General features: G+C 35.0%; 1 protein-coding gene across 1 annotated transcript in view; it reads right to left on the bottom strand.

Annotated features, from left to right (window-relative positions):
- Nucleotides 1-26,931, bottom strand: part of LOC132544997 (cortactin-binding protein 2-like) — a 57,372-nt gene that overhangs the window by 21,072 nt on the left and 9,369 nt on the right. Inside the window, exons 3-10 of the mRNA XM_060208662.1 lie at nt 26,681-26,920; nt 26,410-26,517; nt 24,942-26,124; nt 20,576-20,765; nt 20,327-20,336; nt 18,760-18,928; nt 5,492-5,713; nt 2,953-3,052 (exon numbers count right to left, since the gene is read on the bottom strand). Of these exons, the coding sequence (XP_060064645.1) occupies nt 2,953-3,052; nt 5,492-5,713; nt 18,760-18,928; nt 20,327-20,336; nt 20,576-20,765; nt 24,942-26,124; nt 26,410-26,517; nt 26,681-26,920 (2,222 nt within the window). The remainder of the gene's footprint in view (nt 1-2,952; nt 3,053-5,491; nt 5,714-18,759; nt 18,929-20,326; nt 20,337-20,575; nt 20,766-24,941; nt 26,125-26,409; nt 26,518-26,680; nt 26,921-26,931) is intronic.

Genomic DNA, 26,931 nt, shown 5'->3' with positions numbered 1-26,931 from the left:
CTCTAAAACTGTATACGTCAGATATGTCCTCTCTAAAACTGTATACGTCAGATATGTCCTCTCTAAAACTGTATACATCAGATATGTCCTCTCTAAAACTGTATACATCAGATATGTCCTCTCTAAAACTGTATATATCAGATATGTCCTCTCTAAAACTGTATACATCAGATATGTCCTCTCTAAAACTGTATACATCAGATATGTCCTCTCTAAAACTGTATACATATGTCCTCTCTAAAACTGTATACATCAGATATGTCCTCTCTAAAACTGTATATATCAGATATGTCCTCTCTAAAACTGTATACGTCAGATATGTCCTCTCTAAAACTGTATATATCAGATATGTCCTCTCTAAAACTGTATATATCAGATATGTCCTCTCTAAAACTGTATATATCAGATATGTCCTCTCTAAAACTGTATATATCAGATATGTCCTCTCTAAAACTGTATATATCAGATATGTCCTCTCTAAAACTGTATATATCAGATATGTCCTCTCTAAAACTGTATATATCAGATATGTCCTCTCTAAAACTGTATATCGTCAGATATGTCCTCTCTAAAACTGTATATATCAGATATGTCCTCTCTAAAACTGTATATATCAGATATGTCCTCTCTAAAACTGTATATATCAGATATGTCCTCTCTAAAACTGTATATATCAGATATATATCAGATATGTCCTCTCTAAAACTGTATATATCAGATATGTCCTCTCTAAAACTGTATATATCAGATATGTCCTCTCTAAAACTGTATATATCAGATATGTCCTCTCTAAAACTGTATATATCAGATATGTCCTCTCTAAAACTGTATACATCAGATATGTCCTCTCTAAAACTGTATATATCAGATATGTCCTCTCTAAAACTGTATATATCAGATATGTCCTCTCTAAAACTGTATATATCAGATATGTCCTCTCTAAAACTGTATACATCAGATATGTCCTCTCTAAAACTGTATACATCAGATATGTCCTCTCTAAAACTGTATACATCAGATATGTCCTCTCTAAAACTGTATATATCAGATATGTCCTCTCTAAAACTGTATATATCAGATATGTCCTCTCTAAAACTGTATATATCAGATATGTCCTCTCTAAAACTGTATATATCAGATATGTCCTCTCAAAACTGTATATATCAGATATGTCCTCTCTAAAACTGTATACATCAGATATGTCCTCTCTAAAACTGTATATATCAGATATGTCCTCTCTAAAACTGTATATATCAGATATGTCCTCTCTAAAACTGTATATATCAGATATGTCCTCTCTAAAACTGTATACATCAGATATGTCCTCTCTAAAACTGTATATATCAGATATGTCCTCTCTAAAACTGTATACTGTATACATCAGATATGTCCTCTCTAAAACTGTATATATCAGATATGTCCTCTCTAAAACTGTATATATCAGATATGTCCTCTCTAAAACTGTATACATCAGATATGTCCTCTCTAAAACTGTATATATCAGATATGTCCTCTCTAAAACTGTATATATCAGATATGTCCTCTCTAAAACTGTATATATCAGATATGTCCTCTCTAAAACTGTATATGTCAGATATGTCCTCTCTAAAACTGTATATATCAGATATGTCCTCTCTAAAACTGTATACATCAGATATGTCCTCTCTAAAACTGTATATATCAGATATGTCCTCTCTAAAACTGTATATATCAGATATGTCCTCTCTAAAACTGTATATTTCAGATATGTACTCTCTAATACTGTATATATCAGATATGTCCTCTCTAAAACTGTATAATCAGATATGTCCTCTCTAAAACTGTATATATCAGATATGTCCTCTCTAAAACTGTATATATCAGATATGTCCTCTCTAAAACTGTATATATCAGATATGTCCTCTCTAAAACTGTATATATCAGAATGTCCTCTCTAAACTGTATATATCAGATATGTCCTCTCTAAAACTGTATATATCAGATATGTCCTCTCTAAAACTGTATATATCAGATATGTCCTCTCTAAAACTGTATACATCAGATATGTCCTCTCTAAAACTGTATATATCAGATATGTCCTCTCTAAAACTGTATATATCAGATATGTCCTCTCTAAAACTGTATATGTCAGATATGTCCTCTCTAAAACTGTATATATCAGATATGTCCTCTCTAAAACTGTATATATCAGATATGTCCTCTCTAAAACTATGTCCTCTCTAAAACTGTATACATCAGATATGTCCTCTCTAAAACTGTATATATCAGATATGTCCTCTCTAAAACTGTATATATCAGATATGTCCTCTCTAGATATCAGATATGTCCTCTCTACAACTGTATATATCAGATATGTCCTCTCTAAAACTGTATATATCAGATATGTCCTCTCTAAAACTGTATATATCAGATATGTCCTCTCTAAAACTGTATACGTCAGATATGTCCTCTCTAAAACTGTATATATCAGATATGTCCTCTCTAAAACTGTATACGTCAGATATGTCCTCTCTAAAACTGTATATATCAGATATGTCCTCTCTAAAACTGTATATATCAGATATGTCCTCTCTAAAACTGTATATATCAGATATGTCCTCTCTAAAACTGTATATATCAGATATGTCCTCTCTAAAACTGTATATATCAGATATGTCCTCTCTAAAACTGTATATATCAGATATGTCCTCTCTAAAACTGTATACATCAGATATGTCCTCTCTAAAACTGTATACGTCAGATATGTCCTCTCTAAAACTGTATATATCAGATATGTCCTCTCTACAACTGTATATATCAGATATGAGGAGCAAAGATATGTGAGAAATTGGGGCAGTTGATTTGTTTACTGGAGATAATCTGTACCTGTGGCCAAGGACATTGTCTTTTATTGATGGATAGAGATTAAGTGTCCATTACTTAATGGTGCAGTTGTGGTGTGCTAACACTTACATTTTGTGTCCCTGAACTGCAGCAGCATGGAGAGGACTGTACTTGTTATCACGGCAGGAATTTGGGTTGGCACCCTGATCCAGGAGAATTGACACGCACTCTGTAAAACAGCAAAATCACAATCTGTCCTCACTGTGATCTCTATAAAACGCCATATAAACAACACATAGAACATACTATAAAACGCCATATAAAGTACACATAGAACATACTATAAAACACCATATAAAGTACATATAGAACATACTATAAAACGCCATATAAAGTACACATAGAACATACTATAAAACGCCATATAAACAACACATAGAACATACTATAATACCCCATTTAAACAACACATAGAACATACTATAATACCCCATTTAAAGTACACATAGAACATACTTAAACCACACATAAAGGGTCCTAAAATACCCCATATAAACAACACATAGAACATACTATAATACCCCATTTAAAGTACACATAGAACATACTATAATACCCCATTTAAACAACACATAGAACATACTATAAAACGCCATATAAAGTACACATAGAACATACTATAAAACGCCATATAAACAACACATAGAACATACTATAAAACGCCATATAAAGTACACATAGAACATACTATAAAACGCCATATAAACAACACATAGAACATACTATAATACCCCACACAAACCACACATAGAACATACTATAAAACGCCATATAAACAACACATAGAACATACTATAAAACGCCATGTTACGTACACATAGAACATACTATAAAACGCCATATAAACAACACATAGAACATACTATAATACCCCATATAAACAACACATAGAACATACTATAAAACGCCATGTTACGTACACATAGAACATACTATAAAACGCCATATAAACAACACATAGAAAATACTATAAAACGCCATATAAACAACACATAAAACATACTATAATACCCCATTTAAACAACACATAGAACATACTATAATACCCCATTTAAACAACACATAGAACATACTATAAAACGCCATGTAACGTACACATAGAACATACTATAAAACGCCATATAAAGTACACATAGAACATACTATAAAACGCCATATAAAGTACACATAGAACATACTATAAAACGCCATATAAACAACACATAGAACATACTATAAAACGCCATATAAACAACACATAGAACATACTATAATACCCCATTTAAACAACACATAGAACATACTATAAAACGCCATATAAACAACACATAGAACATACTATAATACCCCATTTAAACAACACATAGAACATACTATAATACCCCACACAAACAACACATAGAACATACTATAATACCCCATATAAACAACACATAGAACATACTATAATACCCCATTTAAACAACACATAGAACATACTATAATACCCCATTTAAACAACACATAGAACATACTATAAAACGCCATATAAACAACACATAGAACATACTATAATACCCCATTTAAACAACACATAGAACATACTATAATACCCCACACAAACCACACATAGAACATACTATAATACCCCATTTAAACAACACATAGAACATACTATAATACCCCATTAAAACAACACATAGAACATACTATAATACCCCATTTAAACAACACATAGAACATACTATAATACCCCATTTAAACAACACATAGAACATACTATAATACCCCCATTAAAACAACACATAGAACATACTATAATACCCCATTTAAACAACACATAGAACATACTATAATACCCCATTTAAACAACACATAGAACATACTATAATACCCCATTTAAACAACACATAGAACATACTATAATACCCCATTTAAACAACACATAGAACATACTATAATACCCCATTAAAACAACACATAGAACATACTATAATACCCCATAGAAACAACACATAGAACATACTATAATACCCCATTAAAACAACACATAGAACATACTATAAAACGCCATATAAACAACACATAGAACATACTATAATACCCCACACAAACAACACATAGAACATACTATAATACCCCATAGAAACAACACATAGAACATACTATAATACCCCATAGAAACAACACATAGAACATACTATAATACCCCATATAAACAACAGAGGTAAAGTCCTTTTAATACCCCATATAAACAACATATAGAATGTATTATAATATTTATCTAGGTAATCACCCTTGTTTGTTTGGGGTTTCTTATTGTGGTAAAACCAGTGAACCCATGAAAACCCATGTGGTCAGGCAGACGACCCTACAAATTTGCATATTAAGGCAATTGAGAGATTCAATCAAACCCTATAAGTAAAAAGAAAGTTACCAGTCCACACCAGAATCTCACATAGGGACATGACAAGCTTATAATGTCAACATATTGGTATATAGTAACATTTTTTTCCAATTACATAAAAAATAGCTAATCTATCACATATATCTTGGTTTCCAGTCAGGAAAGGTCATCCAATTAATTTTCTTCCTGATCAGCAAAAAGGACAGAAAATTTTGCTATTAGATAGAACATAGTGTTACCTACCCTGGTGTCCAGACTCCGCAGCACAAAGAAGGGGTGTGGTCCCGTCCTTGAGGGGGAGGTTCACATCAGCCTCCCTATCAAGAATGAGTTGGCGCAAGGCATCCTGGTCACCATCATGAGCACGCTTGTGGATTGGTGAGAAGACAATATCGGCAGGGGTAGGGGAGCAGTTAGGCAGAGCAGATGTAGGGGGAGGGGCTAAATGATGTGAACTATCCGTATCTGTAACAAAATTAGTACACTATGATGTGTTTGTTACACAAAACATTTTACAATTAAACTTCCATGATTAGAGAGTACAATAGATACATTGTTTATATGTCAATTTCAAAATATGAAGTAAATAAATATACAAAAATAAAGACTCATATTAGGTATGGTCTATCCAGTCATTAATTCATTTTGTAAAATGAGTAAACTTTGCATAGTTTTGCCTCTAGTCTGTATACAGGAAAGATTAACCTGACAATCTTTGGTAAATCTGATCTGACATTTGAATGATGTAATTTATAAAATAAAACTTGTAAGTTTATCTTAAGAATTCCAACAAATAAACATCAAAACTTTTCCCTCAGTTAGACACTGTGTAATACAGCTAAGATAAAATGTGATAGCTATCATTCCTAATCTTTCTCTCCGGATCTCTGTGTAACTAGGTCAACACGTTTAGACATTTAATGTTGTTTTAGAAGAGAAATATGTCTGTTAAAATTCCAAACTTGAAACAAGCCCAGGGCCATGCAGTGAAGAACATGCTGAGTGTAATCCCTACTTGAAGCAAATTAAACATGTTGGTAGTCTTAGACCAACAAGATGGAGAAGATAAGAGGGATGAAATAGATAGGACCATACTCAGCTATAGACATGCATTCTGCCCTCCACACTAACCAAAATATGATAGTCATTGCTAAAAAATCCAAAAATTTGGACAAAATTAAATGAGTGATATATCACTACATGTATATACCACCTGTAAACTCCAAATACACGGATGTCTTACACCATAAATATTCCACATGTAGTAAACATGCCTGGATGTAAACAAGGTTTTTTAATCTGCGTTAAACATTTATATAATTCAACCTTGAGTCCACTGTAAAACATTCACATTGCGGTTGTACAACCTTTTGATGATACATGTTACTCTGGATATGTTATCATTCTCAGCTGAAAATATAGAGACCAAGCATAAATTTAGACTACCATACACATCCTCCATTAAGCCCATGTCCTGCAATAAGCCCACACATATCTATTTCTGTTCTGTATTTATAAATATTTTTCTATGGTCCTGTAATAAGCCCACACATATTTATTTCTGTTCTGTATTTAGAAATAGTTTTTTTCCCCTGTCATAAGCCCAATCCCCTGGTTTTGAGATACAAGTGTGCTGCTCCCCATCCTCTAGGCTTATTACAGGACACATGCAGTTGTATGAGTATCCAGTCCAGAACAGATGGCTAACATCATCACTTTGTTTGCCATCTCCACATCTTCCTTGAAATACACACAAAAATCCCTTATAAAATTGAAAGGAATGTAAGATTCTGTTCATCACATAACTTTGATACTTTCATATCAGGATACATTTGGGAAAGCATTATTTTATCCTACTGATACAAAATCTTATTTTGTGATGTCACCATGGAAACAACAGGAACTTTCAGCCAATCACAGCTCTGCTATCTCATATTACACATGGTCCATCACAAAAACTTACTGTAATAGTCAGGTATAACAATTTTTTTAGCATCTCCTTCCAAGGAATCATAACCATGTTACGTTACATTGATTTATATACCTCAAATATATGTTTATAAGACTTGATCTTAATTGCTCATGTATTTTTTAAGGTAAACTACCGATGCTAAATGTGACCATACTTGTTTTCATAACCACATATTCCATAAACGTGGTTAGAGAAGGATAATTACAACATGGTAGGAACTTATACATAACTTGTTGGCAACAGGTAGATTTTGACAACAATTAAGAGATAATGGAATATATACATACTGGTCTTATCACTCAGAAATACTTCTCAATACTGAATGGTCCTAGACCTTAATCAGAACAATACATGCCTGGCAGAACAATCAAAGGGTTTCACTTGAAAAGCTTAAAAATCAGATTTTACTAAATTTCTAATAAGTTTTTCCCCAAGCTGCTTGATGACTTTACTACCATATTAGCAAAAAGCAGAAGCTAGAAATTAGAAGTTTTCCTACAGGAATGGCACACCAGAAAGTATGCAGTATACAAGGTTCTAATCTAACTACAGGATGCATGCAAGTGCATTGAAATTAAAAGCAAAAATACGAAGACTGTTGGAGACATAAGTCTAACTGTACATGTTAATCGGAGATAATGATAGAGAAGGATACACTGCTGACAAAACCATCAGGGATTCAGTCAGGATCAATATTCTGAAAAAGTAAGTGTTTAGGAAAAGGCTGTCATGACTTACGCAGAATTACACCTTCATTACAACACCCTTAAACTTGTTCTCAAACTTTTTAATTCTGAAGTTGTTGGAACTGATATACTGTGATATCATAATGACATCCTGTTTGACAATATTATATCACTTCCTTATCTCATCTCTATCTGCATAGGATATAAATGATAGATTTCAGTGAATTAAAAGTTGTCCAAAGTTTGATGACATAACATTTAATATAAGTTTGCAAATGAATTATACACAGATCATAATTCATTTTACTGATGTGTTTCAAAAATGTAAAATAGCAATTATCGAACTTATTTGGCTTAGGAGCCTTATAAAATTGTTTTTCTAGATACAGGACCTGATGTTAAGAACGGTTTACTTTTTCCATCTGTGTCAGTACTGTTAAATATTAGCGAAGGCCCTTACATGCTGACAAATACTTATAGTCCCATATTGTTTCTTGTAAGTTACATGAAGCCATCCTCATCGTAAACAAGCATGGCAGTCATTCTAGAATTTTACCTACAACCTGATGACCTATCGTTCCCAGGATGCAACAGGCTAATGCAAACTACCGCTTTGGCTTCCGAATCAACCACGAAAGTCCTTGAGATATTATTGTGATTTATATTACAAGGTATGATTAATTAAATCCCTGAAAATTGTGTTTTTTATTCCAATCCTAAAATCATCCTGTATACCATTGCAAATGACTGTTCTAGACAATCTGTTTCAACATCTGATGGATAAGTAATAGTAATTTGTTGTTTTTTTTCCATTCTGCAGATTTTTTTTGTCCACATATTAGTTGCACTGGTACATAAGCTGAACTCCCGACCGCCTAGAAAAAGACTGTGGCTTATAATCAGGAAAATACGATACGTACAATGTTGGTATAATTTTGGACATGCAGCTATGTAAAAATGTTACAATGTTTTTGGTTTTTTTCAAAAATATGCAAGTTGAGAACCAGTTATTTTTTAGATGTGGTTCATGATGGTGTATACTGTAAAACATATTTTACATGCAGGTACACAATATCCAAGTATTACATTGGGCATACAGCTACCTAGTGATGTCTAATTCTCCACACGTGTACGTTGTTCACTTACCTGTAAAATACCTGTTTTATTAAAAGCTCATTTAAGATGTGCAGAGAGAGGTAAGCTTAAGTCATGTGCTGAAAAGTCATTCCATGGTGTGTTACAAAACCAAAAATAAAGGCACAGAAAAAAGCTGCCTACTGCATATGAAAAGAGTCTTGTTAAGGCCATCAGATTTCTGGAACAACTTATCATTCATCCTATATACATACTGGAAAAAAGCAACCACTTGTGTTTTATTTACCTTTTGAAATGCGAGTCCATGGGTTCAGTGTTGAGGTAGCTCTGTCAGATAGATACATTTTAAATCTTGTGAAATGATGGGATAATTGTGCCGTGTACATGATACACAGAGCTGCTGTATAGAGGTTGTTGTTACATCACAAATCATGGTACATGATGCACATAAACAAATATAATGGATGCTGAAAACATGTCCCAGTGTAAACAGCCAGCTAATCACAATGCTTAAGTGGACATGACTAAACTTTACAGTACTACCATACAGTTCTATATCAAACATTATCATAATGCAGTCACTGTAGAGCCAACTCTCTACTTACTCTCATTGAATGGCCACACCAGATACATTAATGGTGCAACATTTACTAGATTAGGGATCTGATCACACAACTAACAGCTGGGAATTATCCTAATTTGATAAACTTGAGGGGAAAAAATCTACAGATTGATACAACTGGGTATTAGCTATGATCAAGAGCCATTCAATGGGAACTTACACTGGGCTTGAGAATTCTACAATTGTAATTAAAAAAAAATAAGTCAGGTAGTGAGTATTCTGATGTAAAATCCTAAGTACTGAGTGAACTATATCCAGCAGATTTCAGCTATACAGCAAACTTAAATGAGCACCTTTCAGTTAAAATAGTAATAATAATAATGATAATAATAATAAAATAGACACAGGCTTATTAAGCCTATATATCCAAATCAGAGTTAAGAAGAATAAGTATGGAGTGGAGTTTACCTAGCAGACTTTAGCTACCTGGTAAGTATGTGAAGTTTACCTAGCAGACTTTAGCTAAGTATGTGAAGTTTACCTAGCAGAATTTAGCTAAGTATGTGAAGTTTACCTAGCAGACTTTAGCTAAGTATGTGAAGTTTACCTAACAGATTTTAGATAAGTATGTAAAGTTTACCTAACAGATTTTAGATAAGTATGTGAAGTTTACCTAACAGATTTTAGATAAGTATGTGAAGTTTACCTAGCAGATTTTAGTTAAGTATGTGAAGTTTACCTAACAGATTTTAGTTAAGTATCTGAAGTTTACATAACAGATTTTAGTTAAGTATGTGTAGTTTACCTTACAGATTTAAGATTAAGAACCAGTAACCTAGTAAGTGTGTTGTACACACTTCAGTAACATCTATACTTATAAATCTGATGTCACCTCTAAACCTCAAGAGACCTGATGGGCTTACACCACCACTGTAACTAGTTCTGACATCAACAAGAGGCCTGATGGGCTTACACCACCACTGTAACTAGTTCTGACATCAACAAGGGGCATGATGGGCTTACACCATCACAGTAACTAGTTCTGACATCAACAGGGGGCCTGATGGGCTTACACCATCACAGTAACTAGTTCTGACATCAACAGGGGGCCTGATGGGCTTACACCATCACTGTTACTAGTTCTGACATCAACAGGGGGCCTGATGGGCTTACACCATCACAGTAACTAGTTCTGACATCAACAGGGGGCCTGATGGGCTTACACCATCACTGTAACTAGTTCAGACATCAACAAGGGGCCTGATAGGCTTACACCACCACTGTAACTAGTTCTGACATCAACAGGGGGCCTGATGGGCTTACACCATCACTGTAACTAGTTCAGACATCAATAAGGAGCCTGATGGGCTTACACCACCACTGTAACTAGTTCAGACATCAACAAGGGGCCTGATAGGCTTACACCACCACTGTAACTAGTTCAGACATCAACAAGAGGCCTGATAGGCTTACACCACCACTGTAACTAGTTCAGACATCAACAAGAGGCCTGATAGGCTTACACCACCACTGTAACTAGTTCAGACATCAACAAGAGGCCTGATGGGCTTACACCATCACTGTAACTAGTTTAGATACCAACAAGGGGCCTGATGGGCTCACACCACCACTGTAACTAGTTCAGACATCAACAAGAGGCCTGATAGGCTTACACCACCACTGTAACTAGTTCAGACATCAACAAGGGGCCTGATGGCCTTACACCACCACTGTAACTAGTTCAGACATCAACAAGGGGCCTGATGGGCTTACACCGTCACTGTAACTAGTTCTGACATCAACAAGGGGCCTGATGGGCTTACACCACCACTGTAACTAGTTCTGACATCAACAAGGGGCCTGATGGTTTACACCACCAAGGTAATTAGTTCATTCAAAGTTGGGGTCAAAGTCAACATTTAATATGAGAGCAAACTACTGGTTTAATATATGGCACCATGTCTCTAGGCCTTTGGCTTCTGTCCTTCAACAAATTTTACATCGTGACTTAGGTTGAAGGTCATATTTATATACCTGATGCAAAGCTGTTTAGCTACGACACCAAGTTAACAGATCACTGCCTTTTGTTTTGTTTTTTTAAAAAACAGAGAAAAATTACGTTTATAGTAACTTTTGTTTTACCTTTCTACCTTACAAAAAAAACCCCATTTATTTTCAGATATTTAATGAATAAGACAAAAAATGAATAACATCTATATTGTAGATTGGCAGAAACAGAATTCAAAAGACATGTTTACCCTCAAGTCTGACTTACATAATGTGGTCTAAAGCTGTGCCTTATATCTAAAAAGCAATCATTATTCTTATCAATATAAACAGACTACCTACAGCAGAAATGTATTAGTATCCAACACAAAGAATTGTGGGCACACCAAGCTTATAAGCATCCTCAAATGGATATTTTATTCCAATGTATAGAAAGGCATCAATTCTTTATCATGTCTTTACACTCTAAAGCAGTCTACAGTATAAACAAGCTAAAGCAAAGCTGATAGTAAACTACATTTATATCACACACATAGCCTGGTGAGAGAATAAGCAAGTCATTATATACTCTGGAGACTAGCCAGAAAAAAGAAGGTTTTCTAATTATTTACATCACCCAATCAAATATGTTTAACAAACAAAATAACACCTCACATAAATAGACATCCCATAGACTAGTCTATAAACATCCCACAGATTGGCCTATAATCATCTCACAGATTGGCCTATAATCATCCCACAGATTGGCCTATAATCATCCCACAGATTGGCCTATAAACATCCCACAGATTGGCCTATAATCATCCCACAGATTGGCCTATAATCATCCCACAGATTGGCCTATAATCATCCCACAGATTGGCCTATAATCATCCCACAAACTGGCCTATAAACATCCTACAAACTGGCCTATAATCATCCCACAGATTGGCCTATAATCATCCCTATAATCATCCCACAGATTGGCCTATAATCATCCCACAGATTGGCCTATAATCATCCTACAAACTGGCCTATAATCATCCCACAGATTGGCCTATAATCATCCCACATATTGGCCTATAATCATCCCACAGATTGGCCTATAATCATCCCACAAACTGGCCTATAATCATCCCACAGATTGGCCTATAATCATCCCACAGATTGGCCTATAATCATCCCACAGATTGGCCTATAATCATCCCACAGATTGGCCTATAAACATCCCACAGATTGGCCTATAAACATCCTTCAAACTGACCTATAATCATCCCACAGATTGGCCTATAATCATCCCACAGATTGGCCTATAATCATCCCACAGATTGGCCTATAATCATCCCACAAACTGGCCTATAAACATCCTACAAACTGGCCTATAATCATCCCACAGATTGGCCTATAATCATCCCACAGATTGGCCTATAATCATCCCACAGATTGGCCTATAATCATCCTACAAACTGGCCTATAATCATCCCACAGATTGGCCTATAATCATCCCACAGATTGGCCTATAATCATCCCACAGATTGGCCTATAATCATCCCACAAACTGGCCTATAATCATCCCACAGATTGGCCTATAATCATCCCACAAACTGGCCTATAATCATCCCACAGATTGGCCTATAATCATCCCACAGATTGGCCTATAAACATCCCACAGATTGGCCTATAAACATCCTTCAAACTGACCTAAAAACATCCCACAGATTGGCCTATAAACATCCTACAAACTGACCTACAAACATCCCACATATTGGCCTATAACCATCCCACATATTGGCCTATAATCATCCCACAGATTGGCCTATAAACATCCTACAAACTGACCTACAAACATCCCACATATTGGCCTATAACCATCCCACAGATTGGCCTATAAACATCCTACAAACTGACCTACAAACATCCCACATATTGGCCTATAACCATCCCACATATTGGCCTATAAAGATTCTACAAACTATAATCATTCTTTGGACTGGCCTATGAACAACCAATGGAGAGACCTATTTTGGAGTCAGGAAATCAATACTGGTTAAGTCAGGAACAAAAAGCCTACACCAGTACATGTTTGGTCAGGTTTCACATCCTGTACCACTGAATGCTCATCAATATCATTGACAATCTGCATGCTGCAGTTGTCTTATGTACACCTATACAAAACAAACATGGTGTCAGACTGCACTCTCTCAGAAAAACTTTGATCTTCTGTAGTGCAGTAAGTAGGCATCACACAGTACAAATATTAGTTCACAAAGAGTACAATAATATCAGTACATATATACATAGTTAAAATATCACTCCTCACATCCATGGTTTATATCAATATAACAGAATACCCACAATATAAAACTGTTGCTCAGCAACATCACCTCCATCATCTTATTACCTTTATAATACTATGTAGTCCTAACATGTTACAGCGTTGGGTATCAGATAACATACATTTGTCAGTGTTTTAAAGTTTCTTACATCCAAAAAAATCTCTCTAGATAAGATAATGTCTTATCTCATACTGACCTGATCAGAAGGCTATTAAACAACTGACAAGAACTTCCTTCATCACCAGTTACACACACTATTAAAACCCATGACAGACACTTGCCTTGTACTATCAACATACAGTCTGTTCTAAAGTTCTCACAATATTGTTGGAGTATATACTTTGGGTGTATCATGTTCTTTAGCCTTTACATTTAGCTTAAATTTATTTCTTCTTTGAAAAATAAATACAATAATTCTACAATGTTTTTGTGTAGGATCATCAGCTGTCTTGATATGAGAATACAAAATACAAAATTCCTGTGGTGGAGATCAAATAAAACTTTAAAGAAAGGGGACATCTTTATTGGTTTTCTTGATCAAAAATAGGGGTAACATGGTGAATACCAAAATGGTTGCTAGGTGGCCATCTTGAATATCAGACCATGCTGAAAATATGGCAAGCATAACTAGGACACATACTGAGATTTTTTATACAGTTTTAAGAAGATCTCTTCAATAGTTCTTCAGAAAAAGCAGTAATAAATTCTAAAGGCAAGATCAAGGTACCTTAAAATAAAACTGCATGACTCTGCCAAGTTATGGCTACCCTCCCATATATGACCTGTCAAGATCTAGCTACCTTAACACAAAAGTACATGACCCTGCTAAGAGCTAGCTACTTACCATAAAACTACATGACCTGTCAATATCTAGCTATATATATAGCTGTCTTACCATAAAACTACATGCCCATGCTAAGATCTAGCTACTTATCATAAACTACATTACCCTGCCAAGATCTTGCCTTACCATAAAACTACATGACCCTGCCAAGATCTTGCCTTACCATAAAACTACATGACCCTTGTAAGATCTAAACCATCAAATAAAAAATTTACCATGAGTCTACATGTCCCTGCTAAGATACACTCAACAGTAAAACCATGCAACCTCTCTAAAATTTATCTAGATCTATACAAAATATTTCCCAGAGAAAAATTTCACTTTTAATGTCAACCAGTTGACAAGCCAAATATCTCCTACTATCAAACTACTAAGGGCAGCCATTAAACATTCAAAAGTAATTCACAGCAAAATGTTTGAATGTATCTGTTTAAAAGCTGTTTGAACACTAAGAGGTAGCCAAATTGACTGCTCCAGGCAATGTAAGGTTGACAGCAATGTGCGATAAGATGGCTACATGGGAACAGTGACACAATAAGAAATATCACCTTTCTGCATCATTTTCACAACTACTTTTTCTACAATACTTTATAGCTTATATCCAGATGTACAAGTTAATTTTTAGATCTCACTATCTCACTACTACACAGGCCTAGAAAAGATTTTGTCTCTATACAAAAATATAAGTTATGGATTGTTGTAATCAACTGATTCCTCCTGGTGCAAATGTCTTCATGAAAAACAGACTAATTCCCTGGAGATATGACAAAGAGTGCTGATGAGCTATAAAGCAATAAATTTCCCACACAATTGGCCAGAACTCATGTTAACTTTAATATTTAGTAGAAAATAATTGTGTATCCATTTCACACCATCTAAACAGCTGATAAGATATATGAAATCATATCTGACTCTTCCTATGTACAGTTATATTAAAGATAAATTTAACCAAAATGTTTCTTTTAAACAGAAATTTAGCTGTATAAGTGAGAGTCAACAACTGCTAGAAAACATATTTAAATTGTTTGGTTCAAACAGCTATCACAATTAAAGAAAAATGTAAAATGGACAGCCATTATGAGATTAAAACATTTCTTAACAGAAAACATGGAGTAAAATAAGGAGACCAACGGCTCATTTTTTATGTGTGTGCCAAATTTACTGTTTTAGAATTCCAATAAATAATATTCTGAAATTTGTGTCAGTGAAACAAAGCAGATTAATGCTTTAACATAGATTTTAACTTGTCTTTCTATCATTTAGATTTTTCTTAGTCATCTCATAGGCTTCAAAATTAAAACCCTTAACATCACTGATAAGTCCTTGAAGAACAAAACAGCTGTATGATGCAGTATAATTCAATGCTTACCTCTACTGTATCTAATTCTAAATTTGTATCAAAAGGTGCTTTTCACTTGTGTGTCTTTTGTACAATCATCTAAATCTGTTTTGTATTCCACATTTCTTTCTAAAAAAAAACAAACTTTTTCAAAAGAAATCTTGTTACGACACACTTGAGTGAATTGTGACGCAGCAATCTGATGGAAAAAAAAATAGTCATAGTAACTAAATCAAATTGGAAAGGGGTCATCTGACCTCAAATGATACAGATAACTTGTACCTTGGGACCAGAATATGGTAGGTTAAAAGGGTGTGGTTCCTTTATAGATATTGTCCCCTAACAGAAAAAAGAACAGACTGACATGATTATGGACAGTACTATGTTTGATGAACTACTTTCACTACTTTGCAATACCATCATTTTTTTCAGTCATGAAAAACTACCACACTAATATATCAGTTGCTATGGTGACCTGGACCTACACTATATGTCATGAACTTGACTGACCTACAAAGTCACCTCTAGATATACCTGGCATTACTACAATAACACAGCATGGGGAATCCTCTACAATGTCACCTCTAGGTATGTCTCCAGACCCAGTAGCATAATTTATACCTGTCAGATGAGGTACAATACCACAGGGAAAATTCCAAATAAAGTCACCTTTATGTACATGTGACAAAACAGTGTAACATATAAAAGTAGCACCTAAACCAGACAGATTTGACCGGTGCATAAAACTCCGTCAAAACACACCATTTCCTCCCGTTTTTGTGGATATATCCAAGATCTGATGTGTTAAAAATTAACTTATCTATTGTGGTGATGTTTGACATGACCAGGATATATGATATAATCTTTTAAAGTGTATTTTCCCTTACTACAACTTATCAACCTTTTACCTTGATACTTTTCCTGATGAATTGTCAGTGTCAAGGAAACTTCCCTCCTCACAGTCACACAATGAGTCAGAAATAAATCTCCCCTCCTCACCATCAACACAATGAGTCAGAAATAAATCTCCCCTCCTCACCATCAACACAATGAGTCAGAAATAAATCTCCCCTCCTCACATTCAACACAATGAGTCAGAAATAAATCTCCCCTCCTCACCATCAACACAATGAGTCAGAAATAAATCTCCTCTCCTAACCATCAACACAATGAGTTAGAAATAAATCTCCCCTCGTCACATTCAACACAATGAGTCAGAAATAAATTCTCCTTACGATCAATAAAGCGAGTCAGAAATAAAATTTCTCTCTTCAAAATAAAAACCAAGTCAGGAATAAACTTCCCTGCCTCACCATCAACACAAAGCTTCCCCTCACACAATCATCTCAACAGTCTACAGGGTCACTTGGAATCAGATACTGGTCACAAATAAACGTAAGGAAATAGATAATTCTATAAGACCTTCCCTCCTAAAGTAATTGGAAAGCAATCAATCACTAAAGACAGGTGGATGAAAGACCAAGATGAGCTACGGCTGTGGCCCTCCAAAACCAAACTATATTAAGTACCGTAAATGTCCAGCATAGCTACCTCTACAGATCATAAGCAACATTCTCAAATGAAGAAATGATTATATATACCACAAGCAATCTGCAGTCCCATCTATGCTCAAACACAAATATCAAAATGTACAAAGGTCATACACTCTCTATCATGTGGGCAAATCATTTGATTTTGTGTACGACTCTATTTTTCTAACAGGTGTCTGCATGCACAACTCTGAAATAGTCTGTGATATGTAATTTATGTCTTACGAAAATATGCATGAAACTTTGTATTTATATAGTACATTTCAATGCCTCATGGAAAAGCATTACAGTAATGATAGCAGGACACAAAGCTCATGCCAGGCAATATTTCATCTGAGTCAAACTTATCCAATCTCAACATGGGACCAATTCAATTGCATGCTTTAGAGTACTATACTTTTGATGATAACATGTAATAAGCTATTACTAATTCATTGGTAGGCTTTGGTTTCATTCGTTTTCATATCAGCCTTTCACATGCATGTAAAAAATGTTGCTTCTACAAATAAGAGCAATACACAATGAGCAGTAATACTCAACAATTTTTGTTTACTCCCAGATTTATATTTGTAATCCTGTTTTTATATGAGTCAAAATAACAATATAAATAATATTAAATTCTTGACCAAATTTTCTCCTCTTAACAGTTTTCTTTTCATTACTGGATTTGTATTTTAAATAACAGAAAATAATTAAAAGTTGTTGCAGACTAGATGATCTTGGAATTAATGTAAGATACCTAGGGATGCAAGAAATGAATTATGTAGTGTTAACATGTACATTGTCAACGGAAAAACAGGAGCCTTCACAACATACCCTGCCATAGCATTCATACAACTAATATAATTACTCAAAAAACACCATCTTGTCGACTCGTGTACAAGTTTCATTGAACAAATTACACATCTCCGTTCAGATATACCAAAATTCCAATATGTCTCTTATGTATAATAAAGACAAATAAACATGTGCAATTAAGACGCGAGGTACACAAAGGGTAAGGTTTGTAACCAAGGTAACAAGTCACTAAACAGGTGTCCCATGAGGTATATTTGTGCCACCTGTATGATTATTATCTACATTTACCTGTAATCAAAATGTCTACATCTACTTGCAATCAAAGTCTATAGAAATAGGTTACCTGTCATGATGGAGGATAAAAGCTGTTGAAGGTCCGCCATTTCTGGCCCCAGGAATTCAAGAGCAGTAGCTGGTAACTGCGAGTGCACTGGTGCATGACCAGGGGACTGAGAGGTTAGAGGAGGCGCGACATCAGGGGTAGTAACAACATCCAAAGCTTCGGGAGTCAACTGCAAGAGAAGTGTATGCTGTGCATGCCACGAAAACCACTCATAACAACAGAGCATGACGGAGATAAAAGGTTTGGTGAATAATGCTGAGGAGTAGAAGGAAGAGGAGGGGGAGGTGGAGGACAGGGAGGAAAAAGGAGGAAGAAGAAGAATAAAACAAGCAAGAAGGAGAAGCTAATGGAGGTAGAGAAATGGTGTTAAGTACTATTGGTCCATCATGATCAGGCTTGACCGACAGGATCAATCATGCTTAGTACATATAAATGGTGCAACGACAAAACATTCCAATCACAGATATTAAAATACTGATAATCCATGCAGCATTCTATCTAGATTGTATGAACAAGAAGACAAGAGGCCCAAATGTGCCTGCAGTGTTCACCTAGTTTATATTTGTTAGCCAAATGTCTTGCCTCTAGACCAATTTTTTCATGAAGTCATTTAAATGTTTTAACAAATTTGACTCCTGTGACCTTGAATATAAGTCAAGGTAATTCATTTTCACAAACTTTGTTGGACTTCATAATTGGAACATACCAGCCAAATATCATGCCTCTAGATCTTTTAGTTCCTGAAAAGAAGTTGTTTAAATGTTTTAACAAATCTGAACCCTTGAATATAGGTCAAGGTCATTCCTTTCACAAACTTTGACAGGCTTCATCCTAGGAACATACCAGCCAAATATCAAAACATTTGGTTCATTGGTTATTCAGAGGAAGTCGTTTAAAGGAAAACTTTGACACCGGATGGACTGGTGGATGAACAGACAACAGACAGTGTCACAGCATAAGCTAACTTGGCCCTTCCGGCCAGGTGAGCTAAACAAATAAAGTCAGGCAATGTAGACTGATACAAATACATACATATAGTGCACATGCTTATATGTCCATATATTTGTGAGCAAAGTACAATACAATCTGTTTGAACTTCTTTCAGTATGTGCATTAGACATAGTTACTTAAACCCAATTCCAGTCATATGTTGATGAATAAATTACGAAATCTCTTTGATGTTTATCTGATGTGTTTATATACTTTCAGTCTGGATCAATAAAATGTATTATAGACTCCAGACTTCCAACTGGGATTTAAGTATCTATTAACCTATACCGCAGTGTAGTCATGCAGTTTATCTCCAAATGATGTGGAGTCACAATATCTTCATCATATGTCATTACATGTTTTTGAGAAAACATGCCAACTCATATTTCAATATATGTAAAGACTGGTAATATAGTTATGAACTTAAAACCGTAGAAAAATAGAAAGCACATCATGTGTTCTCAAGAAAGGTACCTACACATTATAATAAGTTTGAAATTTAAAGGCCAGTATTTTGTTTATAGCACAAAGACTTTCCTGTTTCAAATAATGTTTTTTGTTCATGCTTTTTACAAACCCAAATTTCCCTGTTAAAAGGACAATAATTGTTTATAGTCCTCACATAAAACCCACAACTCTTTAAAGTACTGATGTCAACTGCGTTAAAAGCATTCAATTGTAAGATGTGTGATAAAAAAATACATAACACTCTAGAAATAGAGGGTCATGTATTTATTACTAGTTACATCCTGTGCTGTGTATAGAGCCCCTTGAAGTCAGTCAATTTGAGACGGGGTCTCTTTGTAATAACTTGTAGCTATCCTACTGAACAGCATAAAGGAGAAGTTTATTGCCATCCACTGCATTTTGGAAAGTGTTTTTGTTAAAGGACATGGCGACCATGTCAGCATAGACCAGTCCCTGTCTCAGGTCTGGAGCAGCACCTGAGCTTGCCAAGTTTAATGCAGTACCAATTGAGTTGTCAATACTGAGGGTCATACACAGTTCCAAACCAGCTAGAGATAGTAAAATATGTTGATAAAAGTCAATTCATAATTGTTCTGAAACAAAAGTTTATCAGAAGTTTTCTTAAGGATACCATGATTATGTGAATTTTCTGTTTGGCAGCTACTTCTGTGACAGAATTTGTGATTCGATACCTGTCAAGGTTCAGGTGTGTTATTTAACAACTAGGTCTTCCTTTTAATACTTGAGATATTGCATATTTAATGGATTGTTAAGAAAGCATGAAGGATTCACAAGTTTTTTTCATTTGAACAGCTTTACAAGAAAACATGTTTTTTCTAACAATTTAAAAGTTATTTATTACTGACCTCATAGGTGTGGGTTACATCTCAAACGTGTTCAGTATTATCAACAGGTATCGCACTTAACTGGCAAATCAACTGTGTTTACTAGCCTACAATATACTTCTACATACTAATGGTCATCAAACGCCTGTCTTGTAATACTCTACCTCTTTTTAACTGTGTGGATCTTTGGGCATTATCAGCAAACTTCAGTAATAATAGAAGCAGTTTTCATTTTCCTAAAAACCCCAGTGATATCCTATCACTTCCAGTTTAGTGATTATAAATAATCTTAGGCATTCTCAGCTGCATGTGAAAGTTACAGCTTTTCTTCATTTATAGTATGCCAATCAAATGTTTTACAGGAATCTATTGTAACATCCCCCTTTCTCCCCCAGAAAATAGATTCATCTCCAAATAATCTTGGAGAAAAAGACAATATACACTCCAGTAAATTTACACAATAGACATACACATTTATATGCAGAAAAATGATTCATTTGGTTATGCATGGAAGGCTGCATTTTGTTCTCAGCTTTATGACTATACAACTGCACAACAACAAAAGCATAAACATGTAACAAACTAAAAATACAAATAACAGGTATTTCAGGAGTGTGGTACACAACCACGGTACAAACATGTCTCCAATTCCAAAATACAACACCTTTATACTAAACTCTGAGGTGCTATCACAGTACAACACTTCCATACATCATGTGCAATATATATACCCATCTGCTTGCTGATCTGTTGTAAAAAAAATTGAGCCACAGTAGCAGCTGTTAAACTGAAGTTGAGATAATCCAGTGTATAGCCACAGGTATGATACATACCTTATTCTAGTTACCATTTAACAAGTCCACATCAATATAATAGAAAGATCCATGGTTTGTCATGTTGAGAATAACTTGTTAACAGTAACATGTCAGGAATCAAAATAGATTAAAATTACATTAAATATCAATGTTTCATTATCTTTTAATTTTCAGTTTTTTAGAAAAAAAATTACATAATTTTAACTCTGCATATTATTAACATGAGGGATATATTTAATATAGGTTTTAGAATATAAGCTAAGGGGAAAAATTGATGAATTCCTCCACTTGAACCACTAGTAAATAGATTGAAATCTCTGGAGAGATATGTGTTTACACTTAATGCCTGCCACAGCTGTGGATACTATATATATAATTGAAGTACATACGTTAGAAAGCTCTGTGAGGCTGACTGAATCCCCACCTGTTGTTCTTCTCAGTCTAGAAAGGTCTTCTCCATAACCATCACCGGCTTATACACACAGCAATATATATCAACTTTTTAGCATGCTTCTGATAGGATACTTCAATAACTTCACCAAACGTCCTTTGTCCTTTTTTCTTTATTGGGACTCTACTTTGGAGCCAATCAAATATTTAGAGGTCAATATTTAGACACTTTCATCCTTAACTTTGATACAAAATGTTCACTATAACATGCTAACAGTCCCATATTGTCTTATACAGGAAAGAAAATATTGAGGTATGTACATGTATATAAGCTGGAGTGCACCCAACAATAATCCATTACCTTGACGTTTTATAGTACTTTGTATATGTCTATATATAGACAAATGTGTATTTTACTAAAGATAACAGATTCATGTGATAGAACTCTGGTTAAAACAATAGTGTTTAAAATACTCTCCTTGGTCTTCATAAAAATCACACATTTCAACAAAAAGTAACACTTTTATTAGTTTTACTTTAGTAGCTTCCTCTCAGTCAGATCCCGGAGATAGATATATCAAAATGTTTGGATAGCTTACATACACCCCCGTAAGAATATGCATTCAGTTTGTTAAAGTATTTGCTGTTGTTTGTTGATCTTTTAAATTTGAGCTTGTCAATTTCTCTTGATGCAAAATAGGAACAAACAAAAATGTTTTGATTCTCCAATAATGATTTTCCTTCCTTTAAATCTTTAGATTCAAAATCTTGCTTCTACAAGTAGATATGGCCGTATATAATATTGACCATTTGCTAGTCATATTTGCACAATTTTTTAGTCTGGTTTTTTTTTTTTTTGCAAATAGTATACTTTGATGTGTTTTTGTTACATTTACCTGATAAAAAATCATTATAGTGAATGTCATGCACATCCAATCACCCGTTCGCATACCAGATGTATATAACTTTGCTTACAATGCCTAACATATACACAGCAATATATAATATAGTCTTCAACACTATAATCATCAGCAGATATAATTTTGTATCTTGGGAACTGGCCTACAGTTTCTTTTTTGTTTTTTTTTCACCAAACTATTTTAAATACAATATTCTAGCATAAACACTCCGGCCTCATTTCATTCATTACTACATCACAGATCAAATTGACAAGAGTACAACAAATTGATGTTACTGTTATATTAACATGTTTAAATGTATTTAGCTCTGTTTATATATCATTAGTATCTGGTTACAAGTTCTCTTTAGGGTAAATATACATGGATGATCTACAGAGGCGAGTACACTAGCACTCATACGGAGAAAAATGAGAATCTAGAGAAGAGATATTTATAGATTAGAAAACTATGATATCTAAAGTTGATGAATCTCGACATTTCCCATGCAGAAAAATGCATTGGTGATGGTGATATGATATAGTTGTAATCATGGTCATTGTAAAGCTTGATCACTATCTAAGTGAAAGTATGACACGACTGATCAGGTTGCTTTTATTAAAGCTTGATGATAGATGTCCAGGTGAAATAGTGAGTTCTGGTTAATATTTCCGAATTATGCAGATAAATCTTGAGAAATTAGGACAACTCAAAGTTACATTTATCATAATTACAGATTGTGAAAAGGACTTTCATAATTATCTTGACAGGATCATTTCTTTAATTTTCAATAAGAAATTGTCCATATTTCTCAAAATCATCTTGTAAACTTCCGGTTTCCATTCTTTGAACAAAGCAGAAATCATTAAGTCTTCAACACCTACATTTGTATATCTTTTCTTTCTTTCGATCTTCTTTGTATTTATTTCAAATTGATAATAAATTTAGGTACCTCCATCTGAACTCCATGCAATACTAGCCAATTACATTGAAAAAACAGCATTAACATATAAATTAGTTTTAAAATCAGATAATAATTTATCAATTTAGAAATAAATAAAATATCCAGTACAATTTTCTGCTTTAATCAAGGGAAGGAACACTGAAAACGCTGATCAATGTCAGTCATCAGTGATGATGTATGGAGCAGGACGCAGCAAATGATCAATAGAGACAGCCAGCCACTGCACTTCAACGCAGCAGTAGGTAGTACAGGCTATGTCAGTCAACAAGGAAAGATCAAAAGTAAATAGGACAGAACAAAGCAGGTTGAACAGGAGGAAAAGACATATAACAAAATATTTCAAAAAAAGAAAACAAATCATTTTAAAAAAGAAACAAAAATGCAAATAATCCACATAAAAACCAAAAATGGGGAGGTAAAACAAAACAAGGAGGAAATGTCAAACAAACAAATAAAAGGCTAATTAATTCTAAAACAGAATGAAGGGAGAATGCTGTCAGATATAAGTCAACATTGTCAACAGTCAATCCTGTCCAGAGTTGGCACATACATCAATTTCCTCACAATTATTTTGAGCCAGAGAAGTTATTTTTATCAATAACAATAGGAATTCATCTCACAACATAAAACATACTTTATTGCACATAGTGTCAAATTGTGAATTTTATCAAAAAGGAGCAAATATATTGCAGCTATCCAAAAAGGCAGCTATGTCCTCTAAGGGAAAAATAAAATAAATAATAGGGTTATGATAAGGATTAAAAGCTAGGAGTTTGAAACAGTTTGCATGTCAAACACAGTCCCTCCCTTCATTTTGCATTTACACAAACCTGCGCGGGCTTCCTCATGGGAGAGGAGGAATCTGTACCAGCAGACTGCCGCCCCGCCCCGCCACTCCCATGCACAACACTCACAGGTATGTGCACAGCTTTAGGTGTTGCACGATTACTTGAGTCATTGGGCGTGTCTTTGCACACAGAGACCCCAACTTTGGGGGGAGGGGCCGGCTTCCCCGGAACTGGGGAGTTCAACACAGGCTTGTTAGGGGGCAGAGGGGGTGGTGTTCCCCTGCCTAGTGGGACCATTTTGCGTGGAGAGGTGTTGGCAGCACTGATATTTGGATTGTTAGCATTTTGTGAGGCTACATTCACAGTCAACATTTTGCCTCCAGACGATATAACAGCTGAGGTCCCTGGGGCAATACCAATTCTTGTACCAGAGCCTCGGTAGTTCTCTGACTTATCAACAGATACAGCCCCTACGGGGCCTACTCTCATTTCAGATGTATCTGATCCAGCCATTGCACTCCTCTCGGGGGACCGAGCAGGAGAGTTAACTCCATAACGAACAGTCTTTAGAACAGCGTTTTCTCCAATCCCTGCTGGAGAATAGGGTCTATCTTCGGAGATTCGAACTCCTCCATCCACAACCACTGGCTTTGAAGATTTTGGCACAGGTTTACCTATCGTGGGACTAACTACTGTTAGAGTGGCTCCTCCTAACCTTTCTGTACCTCCTCGAGCAGGAGAAGATTTTATCTCTATGCTTTGTTGAGAATCTTTGGCAGTGGAAGCTGACGACATCAACTGTTTCTGCAGTGCATCTACCTGCATTTGTAGAACATCCACCTGGGACTGTAATTCTTTGTTTTTACTATCACTTTTACCAAGACGATTTTTCAGTTGTTCTCTCTCTAGATCAAAGTCATTCAACTGTTTCTCCATTGAAGCCTCCATCTTAAGGGATTTTTTACTCTCTTGCACAAGGCCCTCTGCCATTGTTATAGTTTTATTTTTTTCATCTTTCAACAATTGGTCATATTGATTACACTTCTGTCTATCAATAACAAGTCTTTCAATTAATTTCTTTTGTTCCTTAATAAGCATAACCGCCACCTGTTTATGTTTCACAGAATTTGCACGTTCTTCCTCTAAACTTGCAAGTGTCTTTTTAAGATCCTTCTCTAGTTTTTTATTCTGACCTTTCTCATAATCAATCTGTGAAAAAAAAGACTTAGAGTACTTATTTATATTTATACAGGAAAATATTATTGTGAACACAATTTGTTTAAATACAGAACAACCTTTTCCCAATTATAGAGCTTCATGCATACATTACTGGAACAATTCGGAAAAAATACAGAAAAATCTATCTGCCAAAACACTATTGGGATGGAAGTCAATGGGACATCTGATGGCTACTTTAATGAATACCTCATAAATTGAAGTCAACATCCCAAGACTTATTTCCGTTATAAAAGTCATTTTTTGTATAGGCCGTACCTCCTGGCGAAGGCGTTCTCTCTCTTTCTCCAGCATGTACGTCACATCATCACCCTGGGCAGTGTCCTGAGCATGCTTTCGCTTCTCATCTTCCAACTCGCTACATACCTACAACACCATCAAAACCATAAAGCGAGTCTTTTCAGCCATCTTATGCTGGGAATTCCATCGAGAATATTGCCAAAATGACTCCACTTTTCAAATCTATTAACCTATTTTTAGAGAGTTTCAGGTCTTGTAGGTTTGTCATAGAACATTTTTAGATACATACCTTGTGGTAGCGTTTCTCAGCTGTAGCTAACTGCTCCCTCATCTTTAGTTGTGCCTTCCGTTGTGTAGCAATGAGATTCTCCAGTTGTGCCAACTGGTTGTCGTACATAGATTTGATAGCGGACTCATCAAAGGTGTTATCTTTCATATTGTCAGAATCCCTCTGCAATGCCTGGAAAGGATCACCTAATCCAAACCGTCCATATTTGGCCTGATAGAGTAATTGTTTAGCTTTCTCTGCCTGTAAATAAA

The sequence above is a fragment of the Ylistrum balloti genome, unplaced genomic scaffold, assembly GCF_031769215.1.
Source record: "Ylistrum balloti isolate Yb309-2 unplaced genomic scaffold, AGI_CSIRO_Ybal_v1 Utg369818, whole genome shotgun sequence".
NCBI lineage: Eukaryota > Metazoa > Mollusca > Bivalvia > Pectinida > Pectinidae > Ylistrum > Ylistrum balloti.
Note: the sequence above shows the minus strand (reverse complement) of the source record. Positions and strands in the feature narration are given on the sequence as shown.